General features: G+C 36.0%; 1 protein-coding gene across 1 annotated transcript; it reads right to left on the bottom strand.

Annotated features, from left to right (window-relative positions):
- Positions 1 to 2654: 2654 nt before the first annotated feature.
- On the bottom strand, positions 2655 to 5290 carry LOC115973392 (G-type lectin S-receptor-like serine/threonine-protein kinase RLK1). The gene has a single exon (XM_031093652.1). The coding sequence runs from the start codon at positions 5269 to 5271 to the stop codon at positions 2842 to 2844; it is 2430 nt and encodes an 809-aa protein (XP_030949512.1). The 5' UTR covers positions 5272 to 5290; the 3' UTR covers positions 2655 to 2841.
- Between the last annotated feature and the right edge of the window lie 16995 nt (positions 5291 to 22285).

The following is a 22285-nucleotide window of genomic DNA, read 5'->3' as shown; positions in this document are numbered from 1 at the left end:
TTCTCAGGGGGACCTCGGATATGCCGAGGATAGAATTATCCTCGGCTATGTCTCAAGACTACTTGGACGTTTATTACACATCCTCGGCTTTACCCCTCCTTGGCTCGGGCCTTGGGCCCAATGTAAAAATGGGCCAGGATCACAAATTATTGGACCCCACAGTAAGAAACGTTATAAATGAGAACATGAAAAAACTAATTAGCCACTATTATTATGGAATAGATGTCTTTTTTTTTATGCATCTTAGTCACAGACTCGCGCGTTGCACGTGATTATTTTTTATGGTGATCTCATTATTATTATTATTATTTTGTAATTTGAACTAATTTAATGAAAAGTAATGCATTTCATAATCATATTTATCACAAAATAATTTTTTATTATTGTAGAATTGTTTTATTTAAAATTTGAAATCTTAATTCTACCATAGTTGGTTGACTAATTTTTACATCTCTAAGTCAATTAAACACGTTTTGCATGCTACATGTAAACCTTCTTTTCCATAAGGGTTGAAATAATGTGTGTAATATTTTTTTTTCTATGGAAGTTAAAAAGAATAAAATTCACCTTGTCTTAATGTTTTCTAAAAATTAAATTTGGAGATTCTCTTTCAATAATTGTGAAAATTCCAAGCAATAATTCAAAAGGTAATACATGTTACATGTTCATGCTTTGATTGTGTAATTGTATGATTGATTTGGGTTGTAATTTATAAGTTGAATATGGTGGTGTATATCCAAAAGGGCCTAATTATGTTATTTAGGATATTGAATATAGTGTTGTGTGTGATTTGTAGAGTAGCAACGGTTGTAGTAATTAAAAATTGGTTTTTCACTGTCTTTTAAGTTAATAAAAACCTTACATTTACTTTTTTTTTTTCAAAAAACCTTTACATATTTTTTTAATGTCAATCTTTACATATACCTTAATAAGTAAACCCTATACATTTTATTTTCTTAGATGCATAAAAAAAAGACATATATTCCATAATAATAGTGGCTAATTAGTTTTTTCATGCATCTAAGAAAATGAAATGTATAGGGTTTATTTATTAAGGTATATGTAAAGATTTACGTTAAAAAAATATGTAAAGGTTTTTTGAAAAAAAAAAGTAGATATAAAGTTTTTATTAACTTAAAAGACAATGAAAAACCAATTTTTAATTACTACAACCGTTGCTACTCTATAAATCACACACAACACTATATTCAATATCCTAAATAACATAGTTAGACCTTTTTGGATATACACCACCATATTCAACTTATAAATTACAACCCAAATCAATCATACAATTACACAATCAAAGCATGAACATGTAACATGTATTACCTTCTAAATTATTGCTTGGAATTTTCACAATTATTGAAAGAGAATCTCCAAATTTAATTTTTAGAAAACATCAAGACAAGGTGAATTTTATTCTTTTTAACTTCCATAGAAAAAAAATATTACACACATTATTTCAACCCTTATGGAAAAGAAGGTTTACATGTAGCATGCAAAACGTATTTAATTGACTTAGAGATGTAAAAATTAGTCAACCAACTATGGTTGAATTAAGGTTTCAAATTTTAAATAAAACAATTCTACAACAATAAAAAACTATTTTGTGATAAATATGATTATGAAATGCATTACTTTTCATTAAATTAGTTCAAATTACAAAATAATAATAATAATAATAATAATAATGAGATCACCATAAAAAATAATCACGTGCAACGCACGGGTCTGTGACTAATTAATTATAAATTTGAAGTTTGCTTGTTGGTGTGGTTTGCATCGCAACTACATGACTTTAAACACAGGAAGCTTAACTTAGATAGGAAAGAAATTATAAATCACAGGAGGGTACCTTTATTTATCACCTTGGGTAAGCTAACTGTTTCTGTTGGAATTTTGAACTTCTGGGAGAGGGTGTACAAACAGTTGAAAGTGAAAAAGAAAAAAAAAAAAATTATAAGCCCATGCAACATTTGCACAAGTTATTTTATGTTGATATACCCATAAAATTAACAACTGTTGTCAACTAAGTTCTCCATAATTACTTATATATAGTTCAGATCGATTTAATATACCTCCATTTTTTCTTTTTTGCAAAAGAATAGATAATTAATTGGACGTACTGAAACTAAAAAAGTTTGCTTTGTAGCTATAGCTTAGCTCACTTGCATCAAGTTACTGACCACAAAATGATTTAAGATGCAATTGATTTGGCAATATTATCAAAATCTAATATGTTCTTCAGGTATCTCTACCCTCATAGCCAATAGGCTATTTTGTAAAATTAATGTGCTTCAGATTTTCTTGTTTTCCTTGAGTTTTTAATTTTAAGTTGACCGAAAATGTTTTACTGTTTTACCAATATTTTACAACAAAACAAATACCTAAAATTAATGAAAATATTTTACTTCAAAACAAGGATTAATCTGTCTCAATATCATCGCAAGCTTTTTTTTTTTTTTTTTTTTTTTTTTTTTTTTTTTTTTCCTGGTGTTTGATAAGCTAATAACTTCCTATAAGCACAAACACAAAAGAAAAAGAATACAACGGAGAGCAAAATCACAACCACGCGGGACAAGAAGCAAGAAACTCATAGAAACAAAAAACAGAACACAGTTTATCAAACCTCTTATGAGTTGAAAACAAACTTTCCATAGGAATTAGTGACACTTTATTGATTAATAAACTTCTTCATATCTGAAAAACTAAGGAAACATATCTAGTATCTTCTACAGATAAACAACTTGGAGCACATGAACAAAAATAACAAAGATCATTATAGCAACAGACCAAAAACAAACTCAACTACAAACAAAAGATATATGATGACATGTACTACGACATAATTACTGTCCTACTAAAAGGACACGGGCAAGGTGGAACAAGCACTTCAACAACACCCTCAAGCATTTGTGTTACCCTCCTCATGGTAGGTCTGAGAGATGGATCTTCTTGAATGCACCAAATGGCAACCATGACATACTTCTCCAGCTTCTCTCTGTCATTCAAGATCTCCACATCAAGTTCAACCAGAGCATCTAATACTCCATCCCTATAGCAGTCATAAGCCCAATCAGTCAAAATTGCTTTTTCTTCCTCAATAGTCTCCACATCTATGCTTTTTCGGCAGCAAATTATCTCTAGTAGCATGACACCAAAGCTATAAACATCTACTTTGGCAGTGATTGGCATATTCCTAAACCATTCAGGTGCAACATACCCTTTTGTTCCTCTGATGGCAGTACGAGTGTGGCTTTGGTCCATCATCAAAAGCTTTGCCAATCCAAAGTCAGCTATTCGAGCATTGTAGGAGCCGTCAAGAAGTATGTTTTGAGGCTTTATATCACAATGAATAATCTGGGTGCTGCACTCGTCATGTAAGTACAAGAGTCCTCTCGCAATCCCGTTAGCAATACTGATTCTTTGCTTCCAACTGGGTTTCAAGTCTCCAAAAAGAAAACTTGCCAAAGTGCCATTGCTTAAGAACTCATATACCAGCAATCGTTGTAGTCCCTCATCACAAAATCCAAACAAACGAACCAGATTTTTGTGATGTGTTTGACCAATCACATTCACCTCAGTCTTGAACTCTCTCTCATTATCTTGAACCAAACTATATAACTTCTTGACTGCCACAGGAACACTAGAACCCATTTTTATTGCTCCTTTGTAAACAACACCAAAAGCTCCCCTCCCCAATTCTTCCTTGAACCCATCTGTAGCTTCTACAAGTTCTTGGTAAGTAAAACATCGCATATTTGTCTCCAGAGAATTAGCACTGCTCATGGTCATAGGTCTTTCGAGCTTCTTATGGTAAATGAAGAAAACACCTACACAAATTGCAACAATTAATATAATATTAACAAACAAAGAGCCACCGAGAAGCACTGACCCCACGAGGATCAAATTGTCCTGATTCTTTGGAGAGTGAGGACCCAGAGGCGGTGTGGAACTACTGTTTCTGATTTTGATAAAAGCCTTCCCACCATTAAGGCTGCTGTCCACTCTACCATTAGAGAGAGGTAGCTTCTTCTTCCAACAACTATCACCTAATCTGAAAATGGCAACAGCACACATACAATCTTCCATGCAAGACTGTTTGCATTGATCTTCAGTATAAGGCTTGAGGAACGCGTAGTCAGCTTTTGGCCAATCTGTATTTGTTAGCACTTCAAAATAATACAGATTTTTTCCAGGATCTTGCTTGTCTTCTTGACAGCCTTGTATGAAGTCTGGCTGGCAGCTGCCATACTGGTCATTTGGATCAAGTAAGGAGTAACCCATGGGGCAATCACACTTCGGCCTTCGATCTGATGATTTAAGGGTGCAGATACTGTTATATCCACAAGTTCCACTGCCTGAGTTTAAAACAGTAGCAAGACAGATATTATCTGGTATGGACCAGAGCGAAGTCCAGCTTCCATTGGCATTGGATGTCTTTGGGTGAGAATATTGGGTGAAAACTCCATCAAAGTTGAGAGTAGCTCTAAAATAGAAATCAGCAGTTGAGTCTGGCTTTACCTGGCTTAGACGAAACGTTTGGTTGTTCTCCCTCAGAATGTAAATGTAGCCTGAATTGTTGAACACCAGTTGTTTACCAGCAGTACCCGAATCATTAACACTAGCAACAGTTTCACTATTATAATAAGGGTCATTAGCATTATCCGTGGGCAAGTTTATGGTATTGAGCACAAGATCCCCATCATCCTGCAGCTTTAGCAGAAACCTCCCTTTGGAAAAGTTGGTCTCTGATTGTCGAGAATAAAGCACCACCCCAGCTGATCTTTCCACAATTTGTGAAGGCAACAATGTATCGGTGGGATTCTTGAAGCTCTCCCATAAGTTATTAAAGCTGCTATCTTGAAGTACAAAGTTGCCTGTGTTGCTCATAACGCCATAGGCTACAGTACCAACAATTGTATTAGCTGTCCATAACTCATCCCCTTGAGGACCAGTAAGGACTAGCCCATTGTCAGCATCTAGCTTCACATTTGATCCCCTTGGTACAGGGTTATCTACTCTAGCATACCAAACTACGGTTTTATCTGGTATTTTGTCAAACCAAATAGAAAGAAGGAAGAGATCTGTCTGGTTGAGAGGACGAAATCCGAAGGCAAACTCACCAGAAGGTGATAGCCATGAAGTGGTGTTGTCAGTGGCTGTGAGAGAGTTGCCAACAGTAACATTACCATTATTTTGTGCAATAGAAGAAATTGGTAGCAGAATTAGTAAGAAAACAAGAAGCTGAGGAAGAACAAATACCATGATACTGTCAGAGTGAATTGGGTTCATACAACAGAAAAAATAAAGGGACTTGAATAAAATAGCCTAGCTATGATGAAAAGATAATCTACTATTGTTAATCCACACACACACACACACACAAAAATCTAGTACTGGTCTACGTCAAGCAAACGACTTTGATTTGTTAGCTTCAACCCTGCTTCATTATCTGAAAAACGCTAGGACCACGAAAAAATTTGTGGGTGTATATGACACGTGTATCAGCTTGAACGCAAGGAGGAAACCTCCCAAAATTTTAAAAAATTATTTTATTGTATTTATATTATTTACATTAAAAAAAAAGTAATATGTAAAAATTGAAGTTGGCTCTTTCAAATTTTGAGTTATTTCAATGATACTTTAAAAAAAAAAAGAAATTATATTAAAATCATATAATTTAAGAAGTTTAACAAATTAAACTAGATAAAAATAATAAATTTTTGTACATGTTTAATAAAAGAAATACATAAAATACATAATTTTTATACACTTATTAAAATTTAGAAGATAATAAATTCTCTTAATAAATTAATTTATATATGCATATAAAGATTTGTCTTAACTAATATGTTAACATCACATCTCAACCCTTCATACCAAAATTTCTAACTCGTCTCTGAACGCACTAAAGCTAAAACTTAGTGTCTTCCCCGTATTTTGTAGCTGTTGCAGTATATATACAGGTTTGTAACAGAACTACAGAAGCAACTATGGTACGTTCAAGACAAAGTACGGAACGAAAACATAAAAATCTATTTGGCAACCGTTTTTAATATTTAAATATTTAAAATTGTTGTTAAAAAAAGTGTTAGGTATAATTTTTTTGGGTCTGATTTTTGTTCAGTGGCCAATGGTTGTTGGATACATTAGATACGCGACATGTGTTTAAGATTAAACACGTATCATATATCCAATGCGTCTAGTGACATTGGCCATCGGACAGAAGTTAGAATTGACTTTTTTTAGATGTTTAAATTACATTTTCATTTTAAGGTGATTAAACATTAAATTTAAAAAGTTTCTCGTAACGATTTTCAGGTTGCAAAGTACCATTGTAAATATTTTAAAAAGCATGAGGTCCATTTGGATTAGACAACATCTCAACGGATCCCTCTCTCGAACGCATGCAGCCCCTCTTTTCTCTCTCTACCCGCTTCACAAGTCACGCCGAACACTTTTCTGCAAACCCCATGCAGCGCCTTTGAGCTCATCTCTCTCCCTCTTTCACAACGGCAAGATCTTTACACCATCATAAATCCTTCCCAAAGCCCACATTCCCCTCATAAATCCATAGTCACAGCTTATTCAATCCCTCCCCTTCAGTCAAAAAAAAAAATCCCTACTCATCAATTACTTCCCAATGCCGTATTTTGTAGCCTTTTCATGGACTTTTCTTGCCATTAACATAGGTGTAGGTTACATGTAGCATCAATATCACTTTGACGTCAAAAGACAACATATTTAACTTATTGGCAAAATTTTCCAGTGATATATAATATTTCATTCTATTGGAGACTAAAACAACTTCTAAGAGACTGTTTGGATGCTTAAAAAAAAAGAACAAAAAAAAAAAGAGAAAACACGCAGAAGTAAAATGTCATGTGAATCCAAATAGATACTAAATAGAAAGATAAAAACTTCTTTAGCTTTGTAATAATATCGAATACTTTTATAATTAGGTCGTTTGACAATTTACAATTTGTTGAGTCTTTTGATTAAATATTGTTGAAAATTAAATTTATTTGTGATATGAGTACTGTTTAAAATTATTTAGAAAATTGAGAAGAGAAGCAAATTTTGGTAGTCCCGTTGCCAAAATTCTAACAAAAAAGGATGAGAGAGGAGAGAGAAATGATGTGAAAGTGGAGTGAAAAAGGAATTGAATTTCAATAATGAGGTTACTGAAATTCCTTTTGCCCGATTTCTACCACCTAGATCGATGTCCATGAAGTGCCAAAAGGAGGAAGTGCCCAAAGGAGAACTGCTCAGGAAAAAACCAATTATGGCAACTAAGTTGCCGAAATTCAAGAGGAGTGAGGAGAGAGAAAAAAAGGATTGTGGCAACCAAGTTGCTGAAATTCAAGGGGAGAGAGAAAAAAAAGGGATAAAAAAAGGATGGTAGCAACCAAGTTGCCGAAAATAAGAGGAAAAAAAAAAAAAACCAAACAAACAAAACAAAAGAGTGGTACTTAAACCTTCAACACTCTCACTTTGGTGGACCCCTGCACCACATTTCTAAAAAAGATGGCAAGTTCAACATAATTTATTATAATAATTTATTATTTTTTAGAATCATAATAATAATATATATAAATTCCAATATTGCTGCTCTTGTACAGTACTAGGGATGACAATTTTTCCCCGCCCCGCTTAACCTGCCCTTCCCCGCTTTGCCCCACGTGAGTTTTTCTCATCTCGCAAAGGCGATGGGGCAGAGATGGGGCAAGATTTTAGCCCCGCACCACGGGGAGGGGTGAGGCGGGGATGGGTTTAGGCTTTTTAGACCCACCCCGCCCCGTCCCTCCCCATCCCTGCCCCGCGCCGCGTTACTAAAGGTTATAATTATAAATTTTTCATACCCTAAGACCCTACTATTTAAACAAACATATTAATATTAACATATTTTATTTTACCCAATGTGATTCTCTGCCTTTATTTTGTTATGTGTTATACTATGAGATTTTTATTTATTTATTATTTTTAATGATTGTCATGTTAAACACTTGGATATATTATTCAATTTTTTCTAAAAATTGATTTGATTTGATTTGATGGGATAAATTTAGTTGTAATTTCAAGTATATTTTTATTAATGAAATAGGTTTCATTAAAAAAAATTGTATTAGTTGTAGGACAAATTAACAAAAAGTAGAGTTTTATGAGGTGGGGCGGGGCTTCGTGGGGCTCCAAAGGGTGGAAATGGGGTGAGAAAGTATTCCCCATCATGCAGGGCGGGACCCACATGACGGGGATGGGACAAGACAAAACCATGCGGGGTGGAACGAAGACCCCATCCTTCGGCCCCGCCCTGCCCCATTGCCATCCTTACACAGTACTGCTCAAGTAAAGGAGAATTGAAAGCTAACATTTTTTTTTTTTTTTTTTTTTGCGGCAACTTCTTGTTATTTTGTATTTATTTATTATTATTCGATTGTGTTGCCACAATTTTTTTTCCCTCTCATTTTGAGCAACTTGGTTGCCATAATTTTTATTTTTTTATTTTTTATTTTATTTTTGGCAACTTAGTTGCCACAATTCCTATTTTTCTCCCCTACAATTTCGGCAACTTGGTTGCCACAATTGGTTTTTTTCCTTTCGAGCACTTCTCCTTTGGGCACTTCGAATTCAAGCAGAAGGAATTTTGGTAACCTCATTACCGAAATTCAATTCTTTTCTCACTCTACTACCACATCATTTCTCTATCCTCTCTCATCATTTTTTGTTAGAATTTCGGCAACGGGGTTGCCGAAATTTACTTCTCTCCTCAATTTTCCAAATAACTTTGAACAGTACTCATATCACAAACAAACTCAATTTTTTGCAATATTCAGCCAAATGACTCCAGTTTGTGTGTGTGTGTGTGTGTGTTTTTTTTTTTTTTTTTGGAGTGAATAACAAAAAGAGTATATGAAACTTATTAAGTGTTAGTGTCAAACCATTCTTAAAATGATGTGATTATTTTCTAACAATGTATAGTTGATACAATATATATATATATATATATATATATATAAGATTTTTTTTTAAATTAAACTATCTACATTTGTTATTTGAAAGTATTTTAAATTTTGTAATTTTTTTTTTCAAAGAAACATAATACATTTTACATTAAATATTATATAAAGCAAGATATTTTGTAAATAATATAACGTGTGATTGGAATTTGTTTCTAGTACTCCATACAAATGGTTCATCCTCTATATGTCTTGAATTGCCTAAAGAAAAAATAGATATAAGTAAATCAATTACTTATATTAGGAAAAAAAAAAAAAACACAAGACTTTAATAACATAAGAAAAATGTAATTTTATCAATAATCTACCAATATCACACTAAGAATGTGACATAATTGTTAATGAAGGAGCTCATCTTTCTACACAAACATCTTCTCCCAAAGCATTACTGAAGTGGGCCAAGTGGACCGAATGTCGAAAGTAGACCTAATTGGACCGAAATAAACTAAGTAGACCGAAATGTCATGTTGATGTGGCTTCAACATAAATACTATGTTTAAGTTTTAAGATATGTAAACACCTCCATTTGCTACTCGCATTGTATTGCATATCATCACCATCTCATATCTCTAGGGCAAGACTGTAATTTCAGTTGTTTGTCCTTTAAATACATTACACGAAATGAGTCTTAAGGTCATAACGATCAAAAAACAGTTCATGAGCATTGATTGGACCACTCGATTAAAATATATCAAAGAAACCAATTTTAACTTTAAGGTGAACTTGCATAAATTAGGTCCCAACCATACGTGATTTTGATCTATTAATTTTAATTGGTTTATTTTTAGTCCAATATAAATTAAATGATGTGTCATAAAGTTTAGATATCATCTAATGGCAATATTTCTAGTATTTAAGGCATTAATTGCAATACAAATGTATTGCAATCTTGGGATTAATTGAAAAAATGCTGAGACCACGAAAAAATTTGTGGTCCTAGCCCTCGTTTGGGAGGAGGAATAGAATAGAATGAAAACAATAATTTTAGAGTATTCTTCCATTTTTTTGTTTGGAAGTTTTAAGGGATGGAATGAAAAGTTCATTATCTTGTTTTAGAGTTTAAGTGAGCGGGAATGGAATGAGTAGGAGAGAACACTCATTCTTCTTTATTTCTTTAAAATCTTATGTTATGTTTAGTAACAATTTTTGTTTTCTATTTTCAAAAACTTGTTTATGGGAATATAAAGAAAAAACAATATTCTTGTATTTTTGAATAAAAAACATGTTTGGTTAGTTGAAATTAAAAAGATATTTTTTTAAGGAAAAAAATAAAAAATACTAAAATATGTTGTTACTAGGATTTGAACTCAAATGCCAACTCATTAAATGAGATAGATTCATTAAATTTTCATTCCCCTCAAAATTGGGAGAAATAGGGGGAAATAGAATTAGATTTAATGAGTTTTTTTACTAAAACTCCTAAAATAGCCCTATATATTCAACATTTTATTTTAAAATAGAGGCCTATTAGTAATATTGTCATAAAATAATTCTATTCAATTCCTTTTATGTTACTCCCAAATAAAATTACTTACATTTCATTCATTTACTTTCTTTTATTTTAAAACATCCAATCAAAATTACTTAGTTCCATTCTATTTCATTCTATTTTTTCCCTTGCTTAAAGACATTCAATTTCATTCTATTTTTTTTTCTCAATTTTTTTATGATCATTTTATTTCATTCCATTTCATTTGCTCCCTTATGAACTTTCAAACAAAGCCTATAAGGAATTAAAATGTTTCCTCTTTCCTTCCATGTCATTGGAATTATTTTTTGGACATGGCTTAGTTATGGTGTATTAGATGACAAGTGTTTTTATTGTGTCAACTGTGAAGGAAAGTTCTGATAAAGAAATCCCCACGTCAGTAAAAGTGCTAATATACCGTCTAACGGCAATATTTCTGGTATTTAAGGCGGTGCAATCTTGGGATTAATTACAGATAACAAAGTCCGCGTCTAACGAAATAGACCATCTATGTCAAAGGAAATACAGCTCATTTCCGCAAAATCATTAATCTCTCATTAGCATATGTAATCCCATGACATCAGAAGCAAGATTGTTAAAATTGGGATCTTACGTAAGATCGTGGATCGTAAAATCTTATATTATTTGAGAAAAAAACAAAAAATACACATTGGTATGTTAAATAATCACATAAATTATACATTCATTAATATAATTACCATACATCACTACATTCATTTGTAGCATTATTTAAATATGCCAAAAATCACAAAATGTGACACTTTATTGGAATATTTTTTATTTGAGTCTAACTGACACTCTCTCTATATTAGAGTAGAAAAACTTAGTTTATTGGGATTTTATTTTTCATTTTGGTCCAACTGAGCTTTCTATCAAGTTAAAGAAGATTACAAGAAACTAAGGTCGTTTGGGATTGTCAGAATCATACGATCCTACCGATCCTGAATGATCGTAAAGATTCTTGAAAGATTTAGATCGTTTTAAATAGATAGGATCGTAAAATCGTGAGATCATAAGATCCAGATCAGGATTTTGACAACCATAATCAGAAGTCTACATTGTATTGTCTTTTAGAATCTTGCATATATCTTGCAAATGTATCAGACTTAAAATACAATATATCAGCAATAAAGTATCTTGAGTTGACACCGTAGGCTTTTTACACGCCAATATTTATTGGGTTTTGACTCAGTACCTTCATATCCGTCCTCCCTTGTCTCATGTTTAACGCCATGACTAAAAGTTATGGCTTATATTTCATTCAATATGGTCAAAGTCTGCCGTCTGCACAGGACATCATGAATATCAATCAGTGGTGTAGGGCTTGACTAAACCAGCTAGATTGGAGGTGTGGGCTAAGTTTCCATACTTGACACCGGAGGTCTTTTCACTTCAGTATGACTCATTTATTGTTATGTCTTTATCGGTTTTCCCTTGGCCCGTGTTTCACGCCATGACTAAAAGTTATGGCTGATATTTCATTCAATATTGGGGAAAAATACATTTTTGTTTCTTATATTTTTGGTTAATTTTTATTTTGATCTTTAAATTAATTTTACGCCTACTTTATTCTTTGAAAATTGAAAATTGTTTTTGTTTTGGTCCCGCCGTCAACCCACTCATAGAAAAGTGTTTGCTAAAATGACAATTTCCTAATAGGCCAGTTGTTAAGTGTTTTACATTGTTATTATCTCATACTTCTAATTTGAATTAGGATGAACATTGTCTGGGAATCAAGTTTTGACTTTGATTATCATGCATTCCTCTTGTACATCTAGGCGTTATAGGACTTGTCCTGTGATTTTTTATTTTATCCATTGAGCGTTTTTGATCCCCTTGGTACAGGGTTATCTACTCTAGCATACCAAACTACGGTTTTATCTGGTATTTTGTCAAACCAAATAGATAGAAGGAAGAGATCTTTCTGGTTGCTGAGTGGGTGAAACCCAAAGGCAAAATCACCAGAAGGTGATAGCCACGAAGTGGTGTTGTCTGTGGCTGTGAGAGAGTTGCCAACAGTAACATTACCATTATTTTGTGCAATAGAAGAAATTGGTAGCAGGATTAGTAAGAAAACAAGAAGGTGAGTAAGAACGAGTACCATGACTGTTAAGAGTGAATTGGGTTCATACAACAAAAAATAAACGGTCTTGAATAAAATAGCCTAGCTATGATGAAAAGATAATCTAGTACTGTTCATCCAGGAGAAAACTCTAGCACAGTAGTACTATCCTAAGTCAAGCAAACGCCTTTGATTTTGCTTCAACCTTGCTTTATTGTTCTAGCATTGTTTCACTTTCTAGGAGGAATTAAGAAGTTTCCTGGCGTATCATTGGAATTAGTTTCGGACACGGCTAAGCTTCAATGCACTAAATAACACGTTACATGTGTGTGTACTATTTTAATGCACTGAGCTAAACCTTTCCTATATTTTGCTGCTGTTGCAGTATATAATATACAGGTATGTCAAGGAAGCGAAAATGGTACGTTCAAAGTATGGAACGAAACAGAAGTAAGCCTAGCTCTTGCTTCATAGACTTTTCTTGCAATTAACTGCAATACGTGTAGCCTACAATAAAAGACACTATCATCAGTAACGCTAAGACGTGAAAAGACAACATATTTAACTCATAGGAAAAATTTTCCCGTGATAATTAATATTTTGCAGTGTTACCATTCTCTATTGGAGTGGAGACGGAAAACGACTTCAATAAATAGAAAGATAAGAACTTCCTTAGCTTTGTATTTATATTGAATTCTTCTGTTAAATACAACTAGTTGGAGGCCCGAACATATTTGACGATTTGATTTTTTTAGTAAAAACTAAAAATAATAAATGAAATTTATAAGTGTTAGTATCAAGCTATTTTTGAAATGATGTTGATTATTTTATAATAAAGTATAGTTGATACAATATATTAAATTTTTTTTAAAAAAAAAACTATTCTATTTATTTTTGTTATTGGAAAATATTTTAAACTTTGTAAGTTTTTTTTTTTTTTTTTTTTTCTTTCATAAAATAATAATGCATTTTACATTTAATTATTATGTAAACCCAACATACTCAGCCGACTACCATGACCCACACCCACAACAAACCCAGCCAACGACACACTCCCTTGGAAACCCAAAAACAACCTAGCCACGACCTCCACCAACCAAACAATCAAACCGACCACCATCACCACTACCACCACTGATAAAAAAAACAAAAGAGAGAGATATATATATAAAGATTAAGAGAAAAACAACCCACCACCACCACTAAGCCACTGTAAGGACACGATTCTTTGGCGGCCCAATAAGGATGTTGGGCTCGCGCATGAAAGATCCCTCACAATATGATTTGTAGAGAGTGGACTTGAAAAACTAGCCGTTGGTCACGGGGCGATGCTCCGGTCTTGATTTTAGAGGAATTCATATAGCAAGAGGAGTTGGGTTTGAATATTTAAGCTCTGCAGGGTCGCATCTTATGGGGTTGGACTCCTCGGACTTGATCTGAGGGTCATTAAGGTCTTACCCCGGTTACCCGACAGTGGGTTTTTCTGTGATGTGCAGGTGTTCTCCTGATGTTTTCCCCCATGGAGTCTTTGTTTTTGGAGGTGGAATGGGGCCTCCCCTTAGATTTACTTACTTTCTTCTTTTATACTCGTCTGCGTTAACTGTCCTTCGTCCACGTGTAGGGTCAACCTTTACAAGACTGATATTTGTCCCATCAGTCTAATCCCAGAATTGTTGGGGATGATTGATAAGGCTGAAGAATACGACTCTGCTAGGTGCAGAGTCTTATCTGGGAAGGGTCATAAGGGTAACTTTCCCAAGATATTTTAGGTCTCTTTTCAAGTTTAGTCCTATACCAGTTTTACCCCTTTATTCCGGTGGGATTTTGGATCTGCCGAGGACTGAACTGTCCTCGGCTGTATTCCAAAACAGTCTTGTGCTCTATGTTATCGGGCTTGGGCCATAGCTCTCCTCGGCTTGGGCCTTCGGACTCTCCACGAGCAAATGGGTCTGGCCCATAGATTATTGGGCCCCACAATAGCCCCTCAAAACCCGGCTGTCCAACCTCCTGGTTGGAAAGGGGGGTTTTGGCAATGCCGAGCCTTTATTACTGCTCCTTTAATATAGCCCTCCATTAATGCTGACGGTTTCTCCACCTGCCCAGAAGATATATCGGCTTACAAGGCGCTCCCTTTAATTTGCTCGTGACTCGCTCCTGCCGTTTGGCTGTCCAAGACGCGCCTTTAATGACATTCCCTTTACGAGACTTATTTACGTCCGACGGCTCATCTGATGAGGTGGGGAAGTGGAACGGACACATCTTTATTCTTCAGATTCTTTTGGAAACCTGAATGAATTTAATACCTTCTGTTTTGCCCTTCCTATAAGAAGGCAAGTAGGAAGCCATCACTTTTGTGCAGACACCCCTCCATCTTTCTGAGATCTGAAACCCTCATCCTTCCTTAGCGTTCACTTAACCCAATTGTTATACACCCAATCAGAATACGTTTACCATAACGAGTGATGAAGGAACCATACCCCTCAAAGCACCGTGTTCTAATAAAGCTCGAAATGGCTCGGTCAGGGCAAAGGTGGCGGAGACTTAAGATTCGTCCCACCTTCCCTTCAGCCAAAATCCGAAGCAGGGACTCATCACCTCCAACTTTCGGCGTGACTGAGTCGAGAACTCCCATCATCATAACCAACCGCTCTCTTAGGAGCTCACCTAATATGGCCCCAGCGTGTTAGGAGTCAGGACCGAGGCAGGGACTAAGTGTCTCTGCTTCTTCCTCTCTTCGTTCACTGGTGGCCCTCTCCGCTTCCCTTTCTTAGTCTTCCCAGCACCAGATCCATTCTGGTGCTTTCTCTTCTCCCTCTTTTGCTCATTTTCTTTCTTTTCATCTCTTCTCTCTTCTTCTCCTCCTTCTTTACTCATGTCCTCCATCTTCCTCATTCATCTCCTCCATCTTCTTCATTGATTTCTTCCTTACTATTTCCTTCTCCTTCATCTTTTTCCAAAGAAGGTTCTTATCGTAATATGAGCAGTATTGAGGCAGAGATTAGAGAGACTTTGAAGACGAGTTTAAAAGACGCCTGACTGTTTACTTATCTGTACTGTAGATGTTATCGTTGCTTAGGCAGTTCACATTTTGTATAGGCTTGTTTGAGCCCCTCTTTGTACGTTGTAATAATTTTTCGTATTAATAAAAATTGTTGTTATTTTATTTCGCATGTTCTGTCTCTATGCTTTTTTTTTTTTTTTAAATTTGCAAACGCTGCTCGGCACAATAATATAGCATTTGAATCAATGATAACTAAAGCCAAAATACTGGCTAATAAAAAGATGTCACCATAACTTTAATAGAATTGTTTGACATAGCAATGCGTACCTGTAAATAGCGATACTTGCCCGAAACAAAGCCGAGATTAGAACTGGATGTTCTTCGTGGTGTAGGAAGTAATTATTCGAAGGCATATCACCCGCAAAAATGAACAGCCCCCTTAGGCTGCCGAATAGCGGAGCGTCTCGCCATCATCCTAACACTCTTATTGGCCTTAACATTTTACAGTATTTGGGCCGAGGACTTTCCCTATCCGAGCAGTTGGTTTCCCCATAGGCTTGAGTCCGAGTACCATGCAAGGCCTTGGTACTGTCCAACACTTGTAATTTTTTTTTTTTTTTTTTTTTTTTTTTTTTTTTTTTTTACTTGGTTTCCCCCATAGGCTTGAGTCCGAGGACCATGCAAGGCCTTGGTTCTGTCCAAAACCTTTTTCTCTTTGGTTTTCTTGTTTTTTTGTACTTGGTTTCCCCATAGGCTTGAGTCCGAGGACCATGCAAGGCCTTGGTTCTGTCCAAAACTTGTAAGGTTTATTTTTTGTACTTGGTTTCCCCATAGGCTTGAGTCCGAGGACCATGCAAGGCCTTGGTTCTGTCCAAAACTTGTAAGGTTTACTTTTTGTACTTGGTTTCCCCATAGGCTTGAGTCCGAGGACCATGCAAGGCCTTGGTTCTGTCCAAAACTTGTAAGGTTTACTTTTTGTACTTGGTTTCCCCATAGGCTTGAGTCCGAGGACCATGCAAGGCCTTGGTTCTGTCCAAAACTTGTAAGGTTTACTTTTTGTACTTGGTTTCCCCATAGGCTTGAGTCCGAGGACCATGCAAGGCCTTGGTTCTGTCCTTGGGCCCCTATGCTGAACGGGCCTGGGCCGCGAATTTACTGGGCCCACAAATTAGGGGGCATTTCCGTAGTCTTAGGTCACGCGGTACTTTTTGGCGTCCCAGTGTTCGAGGTGCGCCTTCACGAGGCTCCTTTAATCTCAGGGTTGCAGACGGCATTGGAAATCGAGCCAGAGACGTTTTGTCTATAGCGTTCCTTGGGACACTGCGTGAATTAAATGCCACCACCTTATCTTTTAAATAAATAGGAGAGAAAGTTGCTTTACTTTCGCACAAATCCTTCAGTCTCCTCTCCTAATACATCATGTTTGAAGCGAGGGTTGGGACAAAGGAACTCTCTCCGCCACAAAGGCGTCGTGTCCTCCTGAGACTCTAGATAGTGAGGTACGGGCAAAGGAGGCATAAATTCAAGAGAATATTCCAGTTTGACAGAGGGGAGAGGATGTTTCTCCCTCTTTTAATCAAAATCCGAAGCAGGTTCTGTTCATGCCAGAATTTTGGTGTGTCAGAAGAAAGATTCTCCGCCCCCAGCGCCTCTGCCTTGTCGCAGGCAAATTTTTGGTGAAGGCTCCTCAGCTTCCGGCTCCCTGCATCTTTCCCTCAGCGGTGTGAGGCTTAAGTCGGGTTCTTTTGCTGCCTGAGTTATGGGCGTGCAAAAGCATTGAGGAGGAATAAGGTCTCGTGGCAGTAGCCAACTTCTCCTCTGTGCTACCTCCTCGGCTTTATCTTCACTCTCTTGTATTTTTCTTTACTTACGTAGTTAGCTTCAATGTAAGCTTGTTTCAGCTTCTCATTGTACACTGTACTGTTCCTTTGTCTTAATAAAATATGTGTCTATTTCTTTATACATACTTTTCTTCTCCGTAACAACTACTTTGTGCATGAATATTAAATGTAAGCTTGCCCTTAATGATATTCCGGGCAGAAAAATGCCTTAACACAGATTCCTACTGGTTTAAACTCACAAATATTATCAAGTATAACAATGGTAATCCTCAATAAATTAAACTCTTGGAACTAACCGGGATAGTCGCTGAGTGCTGCGCGATGCATGCTAGACCAATGTCCGAGAGGGTAGCCGAGTAGCGAGGGACTTTGATTGTGCTTTAGGGTAATATATTGCACCGTATCGCGTCAGTCCCTTTGGCGCTGCAGATCCAAAGGCAGACTTGAGAATCCTCGCTATTTAGGAACTAACCCAATTGTTAATGGAGAGTTTTCCTCGGATAAATCCTAAAGTGCATGTAATGTAGTTTTTCCTTACAAGTAGTTGTTTTCCCCAAAGGCTTGAGTCCGAGGACCATGCAAGGCCTTGGTTCTGTCCAAAACTTGCGATTTGATTGATTTTTTATGTACTTGGTTTCCCCATAGGCTTGAGTCCGAGGACCATGCAACGCCTTGGTTCTGTCCAGAACTTATGATTTTTTATATGTACTTGGTTTCCCCATAGGCTTGAGTCCGAGGACCATGCAAGGCCTTGGTTCTGTCCAAAACTTATGAGCTTTTCTTTTTTGTACTTGGTTTCCCCATAGGCTTGAGTCCGAGGACCATGCAAGGCCTTGGTTCTGTCCAAAACTTGTGAGATTCTTTTTTGTACTTGGTTTCCCCATAGGCTTGAGTCCGAGGACCATGCAAGGCCTTGGTTCTGTCCAAAACTTATGAAAAGTCGAGGACCATGCAAGGCCTTGGTTCTGTCCAAAACTTTCTTTTTTGTACTTGGTTTCCCCATAGGCTTGAGTCGAGGACCATGCAAGGCCTTGGTTCTGTCCAAAACTTGTGAGATTCTTTTTTGTACTTGGTTTCCCCATAGGCTTGAGTCCGAAGACCATGCAAGGCCTTGGTTCTGTCCAAAACTTATGAGCTTTTCTTTTTTGTACTTGGTTTCCCCATAGGCTTGAGTCCGAGGACCATGCAAGGCCTTGGTTCTGTCCAAAACTTGTGAGATTCTTTTTTGTACTTGGTTTCCCCATAGGCTTGAGTCCGAGGACCATGCAAGGCCTTGGTTCTGTCCAAAACTTGTGAGATTCTTTTTTACTTGGTTTATTTTTTTGATCATAAGCCCCTATTCCAGGGCGGGGAAAGTTGACTTGAGGCCGGAAGCCCCTAGAGATGCCCACGCCCTTGTCACTGCAAGGCGTAGCCCCTAGGAGAAGTTTATGCTGGAGCAGCAACTATATGTCGTCGGAGACGGAGGAAACCCCAGGAATTTCTGCTTGCTAGAGAGTTGACTCCAACGCCACCCGCGCCAACGCGCAAGCTTCCCACAGACGGTGCCAATTGTAAGGACACGATTCTTTGGCGGCCCAATAAGGATGTTGGGCTCACGCATGAAAGATCCCTCACAATATGATTTATAGAGAGTGGACTTGAAAAACTAGCCGTTGGTCACGGGACGATGCTCCAGTCTTGATTTTAGAGGAATTCATATAGCAAGAGGAGTTGGGTTTGAATATTTAAGCTCTGCAGGGTCGCATCTTATGGGGTTGGACTCCTCGGACTTGATCTGAGGGTCATTAAGGTCTTACCCCGGTTACCCGACAGTGGGTTTTTTCTGTGATGTGCAGGTGTTCTCCTGATGTTTTCCCCCATGGAGTCTTTGTTTTTGGAGGTGGAATGGGGCCTCCCCTTAGATTTACTTACTTTCTTCTTTTATACTCGTCTGCGTTAACTGTCCTTCGTCCACGTGTAGGGTCAACCTTTACAAGACTGATATTTGTCCCATCAGTCTAATCCCAGAATTGTTGGGGATGATTGATAAGGCTGAAGAATACAGCTCTGCTAGGTGCAGAGTCTTATCTGGGAAGGGTCATAAGGGTAACTTTCCTAAGATATTTTAGGTCTCCTTTCAAGTTTAGTCTTATACCAGTTTTACTCCTTTATTCCGGTGGGATTTTGGATCTGCCGAGGACGGAACTGTCCTCGGCTGTATTCCAAAACAGTCTTGTGCTCTATGTTATCGGGCTTGGGCCATAGCTCTCCTCGGCTTGGGCCTTCGGACTCTCCACGAGCAAATGGGCCTGGCCCATAGATTATTGGGCCCCACAGCCACCATCAAAGAAACCCATTCTAAATCACTCCTAGTTGCTGCTCTTGAATCACCCCAAGCCGCCAACCTTATCTTCTTCGCCTTTGCCCACTACCATTCACCAACGCCACTACCGTTCACCAACACCATAACCCTAGGTGGTGGCTCTCAAACCCACACCCCCCTCTCTAATTCTCTCGCCTTTGTCCACTCTCTCTTCTCAGTCTAATCTAAAGGGCTCAGACGAGAGAGAGAGAGAGAGAGAGAGAGAGAGAGAGAGAGAGAGAGAGAGAGAGAGAGAGAGAGAGAGAGAGAGAGAGAGAGAGAGAGAGAGATTTGAATCTTTTCGTGAGTGGGATGAGATTTTGATTTGGGTTTGTGGGTTTAATCTCCATTTTTTTCTTTTTTTTTTTTGTCTAAAAATTGGTACATTTAATTTTTGTGATGTGTTTGGTTGCCAAGAAGGTTCAAGAAAAGTTGAGAAAGTTGCTATAAATTTTTTTTTCTCATTCTTTAAAACAGAAAAATAATTTTTTTCAATTTAAATTAAAATTGAACAATTAAAATGTTTTTATTTTTATTTTTAATTAAAATGGTGAGGTGACATTTTTTAAATACCAAATAAAAATTTTTATTATTATTTTGTTGGCTACATCAGCATTTAAAATGATAACCATACACTCTATCTACCAAATAAGCAATTTTTGTTAGTAACATAGTAAAGACTAAAATGGTAATGATTTTTAGAAATTAAAATAGGTGCTCCAAAAAAGTAGGAACAAAAAAATATTTTTACCAAGAAAAAACATAAATTAAGTTAAAGGGTAAATACAAACAAACTATCCTAGACGTTTTGGGCTAGTGCCCCATGTCATGTTCTGTGAGAGCACCTAATGTTCCTTCTTGAAAGCAATCATAAGCTCAAAGTTTTTTTGGGATTCACTTATTTTGCTGAAACTGAAAACTTTTTACTAAAAGTATTGTAGATAAAGGTAAAAGTTAGCTAAGATAGTATAGTAGAATCTATGAATAGTACCAAAAAGTATAGTGGGGTCCCTGAATAGTAGCAAAAATAAGTTAAATAGTAAAATAAATTATTTTTTAATTTTTGCTAAACACACATTCAATCAATCAAAATTGTTATCTCCTCTTTGCCAAAGTCCATATCTACAATTTTTTTTTTATTTTTTTTATTTTTTTTTTATTTTTAACAACAAATGATGTCTAGCAGCATGAGACCAATGCTGTATACATCAACTTTAGCAGTGACCACTCAAGTGCAACATACCCTTTTGTTTCTCTAATGCTAGTATGAGTATTACTGATTCATCATCAAAAGATTTGCTAATCTAAAATCAAAAATCAGAATTTGGACATTGTAATATTTATCAAGAAGTGTATTTTGATGTTTTGTATCATAATAGATAATTTGGATGATGCAATCTTATACCAATATCTATTGCACACTAGATTTTGTGACTTTCGGTAGCTTTTGAGAGTGTGTAAAATTGTGTAAAACATTTGTATGTAATAAACACTCCTTAAATCTTCAATAATATTGCAACGTGGCATTAAATTTTTCATAGTTGACAAAGGTTGAATTGTTCAGACAAGTTTGTCGGTCTAAGAAGTTACATATTCATCTTTATAGGCACTAATAAAATTCTAGGGCTAAAGTACAAAACATAATCTTAAAGTTTGAGGAGTTTTGGATTTTTTACCTTAACATTTCAATATCTTGATTCGTTTCCCTAACATTTCAAAAAGTTATGGGCCATTTTGATTAACAACTATTCCATTAATGCTCATACTAATGTGTCTAGTAAATGCTACAAAAGCCTGTAACCAATGTTAGGTGGTCCAATTAAGAATGTCATATAATGCAATTTTTTCTTGTCAATTAAATAAATAAAATATACCCTCTAAAATATAAATAATTCATAGTTTAAAAAGAAAGAAAAAAGGCTTAGCAAATCCAGCAAACCCATCTCATATTCAAACAAATCAACAAACCCCATCACAAACGAAGGTTGTTTAGTTGCTTCAGCACAACACTAATGGAAGGGTTGCTAAACAAAACAGCCCATAAAGTTAAGGACATATGAATTTGAAAATCTTAGGAGGCAAAATTAAAAGACTTCACTAAACTTTATGAGTGAGTTTTGCACTTTAGCCGAAATCTAAGAAAACTTTAAACCTTAATGGAACTTAATTCAAGCTTTAGAAAGTAACAAATTAAATCTTGAACTATCTCAAATTCTCAATCTTGAATGTTTTGGTTAGATTGATCTTGATTTAGGTATTTGGTTTTGATTTGGATTAGTATATACAAACTCTATAGAGTCATAAATGATAGAGGCCTTGATCTCCTGTTGAAGTATATCCTCCTTTGGCAGCCCTTGTGCAAGTAATGGAGACCTCTACAGTCAAGTAAACGCTTATAATCATCTTTTTGGATAAATAAAGAGTAAATGTATTATTTAAACTAGAAAAGAAAACTGTTTCAAAAAAAAAAAAAAAAAAAAAAAAAAAAAAAACTAGAAAAGAAAATGTGTCATTGAATGAAAATT

Source organism: Quercus lobata, unplaced genomic scaffold, assembly GCF_001633185.2.
Source record: "Quercus lobata isolate SW786 unplaced genomic scaffold, ValleyOak3.0 Primary Assembly Scq3eQI_93, whole genome shotgun sequence".
Classification (NCBI taxonomy): domain Eukaryota; kingdom Viridiplantae; phylum Streptophyta; class Magnoliopsida; order Fagales; family Fagaceae; genus Quercus; species Quercus lobata.
Note: the sequence above shows the minus strand (reverse complement) of the source record. Positions and strands in the feature narration are given on the sequence as shown.